We start from the raw sequence: 8,970 nt of genomic DNA, 5'->3' as shown, positions 1-8,970 counted from the left end.
AACCGCCCAGCCCGGCCTGGGCAGGCCCCGGAAACATGGCGGGGGCGGCGGCGGCGGGGCCTCCGCCTCAGAGCGCCGCCGGGCTGGGCCGGGCCGCCGCCCCGCGCCCGCCGCCCGCCCCCAGCGCCGCGCCCAGGCCAGCCCAGGCGGCCGGGGGAGCCCGCGGGGCCGGGGCTGGCGCGCAGGTACTGGAACCGCCCGGGCCGGCCGCGGGGGGAGCCGGGGTCGCGCCTCAGGGGGGACCTCGCGCCTCAGGCAATCCTCCCCCCGGCCTCTGGGGACCTTACCCTCCCCTCAGGGGGGACCCCCCGGGCCTCAGGGGACACCCCCAGCACCTCGGGGGATCTCTCCTCAGGGGACCCCCCCCCGGGCCTCAGGGGACCCCTCGGCCTTAGGGGGCACCCCGGCCTCCGGAGCCCTCTTGCCCTCAGGGAACCCTCTCCCCAGCCTCTGGGGACCCCCCTGGCCTCAGGTGACCTCCCCTCAGGGCCCCCCCTGGCCTCAGGGACCCCCCTCCAGCCTCAGGGGACTCCCCTCCCTCAGGGAACCCTCCCCACCCCTCAGGCACCCCCCTCCCAGCGTCAGGGGACACCCCCTGCACCTCAGGGGACCCCTCGGCCTCTGGGGACCCTCCCCACCCCTAAGGGCCCTCCCAGCCTCAGGGGACTACCCTTCCTTCAGGGGATCCACCCCACCTGTCAGGGGACCCCAGCCCTCAGCATGGTGGCATTCACCGGGTGAGGGAAGGGACATGCCCCCGGGTGGGGGCCTGAGCTTCACCTCAAAGAAAAAAAAAAGAACCAAAAGAAAAAACCAACCAACCAACCCAACCCAACCCAACCCAAACAGAAAAAAAAACCAGAAGGGAAAAAAAAAAAAACCAACTTGAAAAGCTCCCCTGGGAGCCATGGCTGCCGCTGCAGGCCCTGCTGCAGCCTCACAGCTCCCCGAGTGGGACGTGAGGGGCAGGCAGTGTGCGGGCACAGGGCTGAGGGGGCAAAGCTCCCGGGCGTCCTGGAGTGGGGATTCGGGGGTTCCCGGTTGCTGCTGATTCCCAGATAACCGGTGACAAAGCGGGGGTGGGCAGCAGAGGGCCATTTTCTTTCTCTGAAAGGCCAGGAGCAAGCACAGGTTGGGCAAAGGCAAGATGGCAATGCTGAAGCCATGGTGGATACCCCAACCCAAAGCAGCCGGGTCAGGCTAGATAAGCTCAGTCTGAATCAGTTACAGGTGTACTATGTTGTAGAAAACATGTTTTCCTACCTCTTTGGCTTGCTTAAATCAGCTTTATTTAATTCTAATAGCCTCACACTGGAATAACACCTTTGTCTGCTTTCATCACATGCCAGTCCTGTTCGCAGTGCTTAGCCAATCGTGAGTAAAAAAAAATACTTTCCTAAAATATTTAATGTATTAAAAATTTTGCAGGTGTATATTTGTTTAAATGTAGTTTTATAGCTGTAATCTGTCCTCATTACTAAATGAAGTGCTAAATTTAGCATAAAAGCTGTCAGCATGTTCCAATCAACATGTCTTAATGACTGCCAACAAATGGAAATGAGGCTTTCATGGAAAAAAGCTGAAAAGGTACAAATGCAGAACAAGATGAGATCAACTGTGTTGATAAAAGCCTGCTGCTTACTGCATTAGGTCACAATTTAAATCAGCCCACTGTGTTTATGTTTATGCTATTATTTTAATTGTTAATAGAAATATTGACTAGCTGTGGACGAGGCAATGCCTCTCTGGGGATCTGTTTGTGGTGGTTTCTTTTATTAACATCTCCCCATTAGCAACTACATGTTGAGATCTCCCAGCAAGCCATTTTTCAAACTGGTTAATACATGCCTTGTTAATTCCATCTAATGGAAGTTTTTAATCAAGATGTCAGACAGTGCTAAATCAAGCACCTCACCAAAGTGGGAAACATGTAATGTCCACATTATTGCCTTTATCAATCAGCTTTCCATTCTTGTAAAAAGAATATTTTCCTCTTTAATCCAGGCTTGTCTAACAGGGCCTGCTTTCATTGAAACAGTGTGGACTTCTCTTTTTTTCTTTTCTTTTTTTCTTTTTTCTTCCCCTTTCAAGGTGTCCCAGAAGAATCGTTCCTTTCTTCTGACTAAGATTGATGTTAGTGCGTTTCCTGCTTACCCTTGCTAAAATATTGGCTGCTATTGGCAGACTTCCAGTTCTTTTACATTCCCCCTTCACACTTTTAAATGGTTGTAGGAATTAACATTTGTGGTTTGGAATATGAGAAATGCATTTTGAAGTGGCACCAGCTGACACCAGGTACAGTTGTGGCCCTGAATTTCAAATGCTATTGATCGTTCACAGCGAATAGGGAGTTTTCTTGCTCTGCAGGCTCCCAGATAGTGCTGTGGAGTATCCTTGGTTTGCTTCGCTTTAACTGTCCTGGCTGGCAGTTAGCTTTCAAATCAGAAGAAGCTGAAGAATCTTGTTCTTAGTTTAAGGAAAATGAAAAATATCAGTGACTGTGTATTTTCCAAGCGTCTCATATCTTCTTTTTTTCCGGTTTTAGTTACAAGTGGAAGGCAGGTCTTTGAAATATAGGATGGCTACTCATCAGCTTTTACAGACTGGGCAAAAGACTAAGTCCTCTAAGGTAAAAACCTTGAAATGTGATGGTACTGACAGTCTTGGCTCTCAGTTTTGGACTTGGCCTGTCGGTGCCTGGTGAGGTGAGAACACTTTTTGTTGTCTGCTGTTCTTAGATGGATTATTTCCCATTTAGTAAGTCTAGGAAGATACAGCATGGGGCTTTGACATGTTTGACTAAATAAATGTAGGCTTATTAGGTGTGCGCAGAGCCTTATTAGCAGGAAGAAAAGCAACGGACTTACAGAGGAATTAAATTTAGTATACTTTCCACTGAGATTGTTCATGTTAAAATCACACAGTGTTTAGTATTTACATTAGCTCCAACTGTAGACTTGCTCTGTTTACAACTCTGCATTAAAATCACTCTGAAAACTAGGTCTACATACAGCGTTGACAGGCTCAAGGCGTCAGCTGTCAGATCTCAAAAGCTGTGGCAGGCAGTAAGCTTCGGTACAGCAGTGAATGCCACAGCAGCACTGGCACATGTTTCACTCCACAGTTAGCTCTGTTGAGCTAAGCTGGCATCAAACTATAAACTTTTTTTTTTTTTTAGGGGTGGTTGTCTGTTAAGTGTCAGCATTGGTGCAGGGGAGAGGATGGGAACGTTCAGCTGTGATAGAAGGGGAGGGAATTGCTGATCAGTGCAGTCCGCATCTGAATAAATCATGTCAGATCTATTGATAACTCTCCTTAAAACATTTAATCCCACCCACGGTACACATGAGTCTTCCCTGTGTAGTCTGAAGACTAGAGAAACATTACAACTACATTTCTAAGTTACCTTCTTTTTCTACCTGCTGAAAGTTGTTTCTAAATACAATCCCTGTGTTACACTAAAGTGATGCTATTTTTGGCTTTGCCCTTATTTTTGGCTTTGCCCTTTTATTTCAGGAATCAGTGGTGTTCCCCAACACAATTGCTACTGAGCAGCAGTCTATGGTGCTGGTGAAAAAACTTCTGGCCACCTCTGTATCCTGTATAACATACATGAGAGGGCTGTTCCCAGAGAGGGCTTATGCAACTCGCTATTTAGAAGGTAACACTTTATGGAGTTCTTATTTCTACTTGGCATATTTGAGGTATAATCTGTTCTACATGTTAGCTTCCAGCTGCTCATATACATATAGGTTCACTTTATTAGAAAGTTAGCTAACAGGCCTTCTCAAGTCTGGATGCAGGCAGTGCTGCTGCATCAGGTAGATAGAGAACATGAACAACCTAGAGCTACTGGCAACTCATGCCTTTTCTGTTAGTGTTTCTTTTGGTTTATATCCATGCCTTGGCATTGCCAGCCATGTGAATCAGGTCTCAGAGTTAGGAGAGTGACTTAAAAATCAGCAAGTTTTAAAAAATTAACTCTGGTTGATGTGGATTATTTTTCTTTGAATTTTTGAGCCCTTGAGGTTCACATTGTCAGCTTTCCTTGCGAGACTGAAAGCAGATTTGTTTGTTTGTTTTATTGTTTTGGGCTTTTTTTCCTGTGAAAATGTTCTCACATGACCACATGTGCTTTGGGAATCAGAACTTTAAGAAAAAAAGGAACTTTAAGAACCAAAGTCTTGTCATAGAATCACAAGAATTAATGATGCATCAACATCTTTATGTTCATTTGAGATTTGTTAGTAGGGTGTGAAATATCTCCATGCATTCCAATCAATTTCCACATTTTACTTATGTAGTTCGTTGTCCTGAAACATTGGTCACATGCACTTTGTGGACTTGGTTGAGGGCACAGGAAATCCCAAATTGGCTCTTGATCACCTAACCCTGAAAAGCCACTAGTCTTTGTAATCAAATATCAGGTCTTTCAAGTGCCTTTTTGATCAAGGATGTTAACATCTGTCCTGCTCACACCTTTGAGGGCTCCTTGGCTGAATCCTGTCATTTGCAGGACAGGTTTCCTCTTGCCATTCTGAACACCTGAAAACAAAGGTAGAAGGGGCTGTGTGGAAAAGCTTAACAGAAGTAGTTTATTCTCAGCACAGTCATTTGCCTCATACGCATGTTGGTGAGGTCTGAATGCAGAAGTGAAGGTGTTGTTTGAGAATGGTGGAATAGATGGGAGCGGAGAAAAGGAAGGAGTAGAGCATGGCAGCTGCTGGTGTTTTGAAATTAAGCCATAACTAGCACTTTTCTGGGAGAGCCCAGAGCATCTGAAGAAAGTTTTGACATTTGAAAACACAACATTAAACTTTTATCAGCCCACCTGAGACTCAGTGGAAAACCAAGACTTCTGCTCAGGAAGGACCTCCAGATAAAGCATTTTATCCAAAAAAGGAAGGGTTAGTTTCAGTGTTTGCCCAACAGCTGTGATAAGGATTGTAACTGTGTGCTAAATCTGGTTTTGCAGACCTCTGTCTAAAAATTCTCCGAGAAGATAAAAGCTGTCTGGGATCGTTGCAGATAGTCAAGTGGTAAGTGAGTAACAGTGAAACTAAGACAAGATTGTGCTGAATAGCACGACATCTACCCCTCACATTCTTCTTCCTGAAATATTGTGCTCAGTAGCACTACCAACTGTGCCAGTGCAACTCCCCCTGCTGCAGCATGTGTGCTTGGCCCTCTGCGTAAGCAAGACAGAATTAGCTGACCAAGATCATGTGAGTTAAAGGTCTGTTGAAGTGTTGACTGTAGTGAGGTCATGGTCAGGCCCCAGAGCATACACAGGCAGCATAGGTACGGAGAGAGGGTAAAGAAAATCATAAGATTGATTCTGTTGTTGTTTAGTCTTGTCTAGCTTCACTTTTATAGGGATACTTGTAGCTTGTTTTTTAGTATGTACAATATTTTATCTCCCTGGATATTGTGTGTCTGAGTACCCTACAGCTTCTTTCAGGATGTATTTCAGAGTTGGCATGTTCCCAACAAGCAAAGAGTCTGACTTTGATGTGCTAGGGAGATACTTTGCTGCACATCCTTTGACTCAAAGAGTAAATATCTGACCGTTACTACCTCAAATAATACGCCTTACTTTGAGAAAATCCATAGCTATAAACTATGCATGAGATAACAGAAGTTTACAAGACTGGACACGTCAGGCTACATTCAGATTGAAGTTTTAGGCAAGTTCTGTACAAGGCCAATGGGAAAAGAGCCATCAGAGATCAAGCTGGGGAGCTAGAATAGAGCACTGAGTAGAGAGCCACTGCAGCCAGCCTCAGGCCTCGAATCCTTGTCTTTGTCAGGATTTAAGTGGGCTTCAGGCTGACAGGATATGGCCCTAGAAGTATAAACAATGCACAAATGCAGAAGGGAGGGCAGTGCTTTTATGATGATTGACCTGAAAAGGACTTTACAAGCCCAGAATGTTGCTAGCTGTGTTGTCTTAATTAAAAAAAAAAAAATGCACTTTAAACTGCATCTAATGAGTGTGTGTTTACAGATCAGGAGATAAAATATTGCTGGTTAGTATTGACATGTTTTTTTGCCTGACAGGATTCAAGGTTGTTTTGATGCTTTGGAGAAGAAGTATGTAAGTTTTTTCATGTTTTTTAATGAAGCTTCCTATTTCTTCATAAAATATGGACAAAACTATCCTTCGATTCCTGCTTTGTATTTTTGTAGTGATCTTGCTTGCACACACCACACATTTACAGCTGTGGGATAGGGGGAAGAGCCTTCCCTGAGTATATATACATGTGAGATTTGGGATTTTATTCCTTGAGCCCAAATAATAACTGCTGTTGCTCTCTAGGCTTGCTTGTGCGTGGTGTGTGAACTAATTTACAGCCTGAAATGGATTTCCCGTAGTTCTGTGTTCTATGTTTGCATTCTCTAAGGTCTGGATAGAGACACTGCCAGTCAAAGCTGGGATCTTGATCTCTGTGCCTGTTTCCTTGAGAGAGGTTCTTCTGTGCTTCTGTTTTCCTCCATCTCCTTTCCCCATGTATTTACCCTTCTTCTCATCTTCTCTAACCCTCCTGCCTTTTCTCTTGGGTTCAGAATTTATTACCTTTTTTGGAAAGTAACTCATCAAGTAGGGTATGTAACTGGTTCCGGTACAAAATCGGCTATATAAGTAATCAAATTCCTTGCTGATTCTCACGTAAAAACTGCTCTGCACAGCAAAAAGCACCGAGTGTTGTCATCTCTGTCAGCACTGTTCATCAAACCAACTCTCATCTAGATCAAGTGAAGTGGTGTTAGTTTCAGTGCTGATGATCAGATGGGCTCTTATACATCAGTACAACTGTCACTGTGCATAAGATAATTCAAAATGTTGTGAATTCTGTTTATTGCTGGCTGACAGCTCTAGGAGGTATTTAGTCCTCTGCTATTTATGGGAGACATAAATTAATTTTTATTTGGCAAGGTTTAAGGAAAAACCATAGATATTTAATCCATGTTCTAGGATTGTTTTCGAGAGTAGCCCCATGTACATTCTTTTGCTAAAGGATAAATTAAGTACCTTTTGGGAGTTTCATAGCAGATAGCAAATATTAGTCTTCAGTAGCGATGGGTGCTCTTGTAAAAGAGTGTTAAATCAGCATAGCCTTTGGAGATTTGTTTAGAAAGAGTCCCAAGAGAGAAGTCTGAGCGTGCAGTTGTTTTATTGGGAAATTGCAAGTAAAGCCAAGCAAACTGGCCACTAGGTGTTGCTGATGCTGTGCTATGAACGATCTGCATGAAGGTTTTGAACTCAGCTCGTTGAATGTATCTATTCCTTCACTGTATGTAGGCAGTAGATTGTGATAGGTCTGTCTTTTCCTTGCCCGCTAAGGTTAGATTTTGATTTTGTGTTTTGTTTTGGTTTTCCCTTCTTAGTTACACAGTGCTGTTCTCGCAGTAAGTAAACGAATACAAGGCGTTTTTCTTCCCCACCCTACTTGAAAGAAATATGGAATCAAGGTTGTGTCAACCCATTTGTGCCTTTTTTTAGGGGAAGTAAAAATGTATGTGGTTTTTAATAGAGCAGTGACCTTTCTTAAATATGGTAAATATGAACTTCCTAGGCTGCGTGGGAATGTTTTTCTCGGTATGTCAGGCTTCTCACTGAGGCCTTACATGCATCCTTGAACTCCTAGAAGTGCTTTCACGTGCTTCATATCATTGCTTCCTTTAAACTTTTGCCTCCACTCTTGGAAGCTGCTGTGTGTTCTCCCATTTCCCCCTGCAGAAGAGTCCTCCTTATTAATCTGATCCTGAAGAAACCACACACTGGTGGTTAAATAGCAAGTCCTTTGCTGTGGTCCTTTGTAGAGCACCAAGAGCTATGCTATGCATCTATTCTGTGCATAATCTCACTAGTTAAATCTCAGGCATCAACAGTTGCCTGTGAAGGTTGGAATGGGAATTAACCTCATTCCTCCACAATTACACAGATGAGTGTCTTCTACCTGTCTTTGAAGTGGTAAGCATTGACTGCTGATAGAGGAAGAGTGTTTCTCAGCCATTCCTTTCTCAGATCCCATGCTAAAGATAGTATAATCTCTGCTGTAAAATGAAAATATCATTTAGTCACTTTTCACTGGTTCAAGTTATCCAAGGGGAGAATGCCCTCACTGTGCTTTCTTATACAGATTTACACCGATCCCAAGGAACCGGAGGTAAGAAAGAGTCTTAATTAATCTTTGAGGCAACTGAAGGCATGGGTGAGTAGATTTGTATTCAGACAGGACTTGCAGGCTTAAATTCTACCCTGACATAGCTGCTTGGTGACCCTGTTTCTCTTCTTCTGCCTTCACTCAAGAATGACAGCTCAGTGAGCTGGATTGTGATCAAACGCTCCTACCAGGCACTAGGCTGCAGGCCCACCTAGGGCCTCAGGCAGGACTGTTAACAGGCAACTAATGGGCATGTTCGCAATTTTGTTTTTCTTTCCCTAAGAGTAGAAATGGGAAGCTCAAAATAATTATTTTACAAACCATCTTTTTAACAGCAGTGTTGAAAAGAGAGTTGTTTTTTCATGCAGAGATATTTAGGACAGAAATTATGACTCACTTGATACCTGGGATGTATGTGTTGCATAGTGCCTGTCCTTATCCTTTCAGTGTTCTCTGTTGTGTTTCTCTTTTGTCTACATCTAGCTGGTGGACACGGAATGAGACTGGGTAGTGTGATATGTAAGTGAGGTTCTGCATCCTCACAGAGCAGGTGCAGGGAATGGCAGCAGAATCTTTGCTCACCTGATTACAGTTCTGCTGCGTCGCACCTCAGTATCTGGGGAGGGAGCAAGAGTTTAGTCTGTAAAAAGCCTGGGTAAGGAAGACTCAGATTTAAGGGTTCAGCTAAGCTCCTACTAATCGACTTCATTGTCTCTGGAAAAAGTGAATTGTAGGCATGGAATTGGACTACAATAGATCATTTCTCTTGTGGTGAAGTTGTCTGTTCTTCCTAATTATTTTA

General features: G+C 44.3%; 1 protein-coding gene across 9 annotated transcripts in view; it reads left to right on the top strand.

Annotated features, from left to right (window-relative positions):
- Window positions 1-8,970, top strand: part of HORMAD2 (HORMA domain containing 2) — a 41,460-nt gene that overhangs the window by 17,018 nt on the left and 15,472 nt on the right. For 2 of the 9 annotated variants that reach the window (XM_037380268.1, XM_037380959.1), the window contains exons 1-8: window positions 120-185; window positions 1,305-1,374; window positions 2,546-2,705; window positions 3,517-3,661; window positions 4,976-5,039; window positions 6,061-6,097; window positions 7,390-7,410; window positions 8,145-8,171. In XM_037380268.1, the coding sequence (XP_037236165.1) occupies window positions 2,649-2,705; window positions 3,517-3,661; window positions 4,976-5,039; window positions 6,061-6,097; window positions 7,390-7,410; window positions 8,145-8,171 (351 nt within the window). In that variant the 5' untranslated portion in view covers window positions 120-185; window positions 1,305-1,374; window positions 2,546-2,648. Of the gene's footprint in view, window positions 1-119; window positions 186-1,304; window positions 1,375-2,092; window positions 2,296-2,545; window positions 2,706-3,516; window positions 3,662-4,975; window positions 5,040-6,060; window positions 6,098-7,389; window positions 7,411-8,144; window positions 8,172-8,970 lie in introns of those variants that run through there. The other 7 variants (XM_037380358.1, XM_037380444.1, XM_037380788.1 and 4 more) reach the window with 6 other exon arrangements.

The sequence above is a fragment of the Falco rusticolus genome, chromosome 1 (assembly GCF_015220075.1).
Source record: "Falco rusticolus isolate bFalRus1 chromosome 1, bFalRus1.pri, whole genome shotgun sequence".
NCBI lineage: Eukaryota > Metazoa > Chordata > Aves > Falconiformes > Falconidae > Falco > Falco rusticolus.
This window is presented reverse-complemented; position numbering and strand designations above follow the sequence as displayed.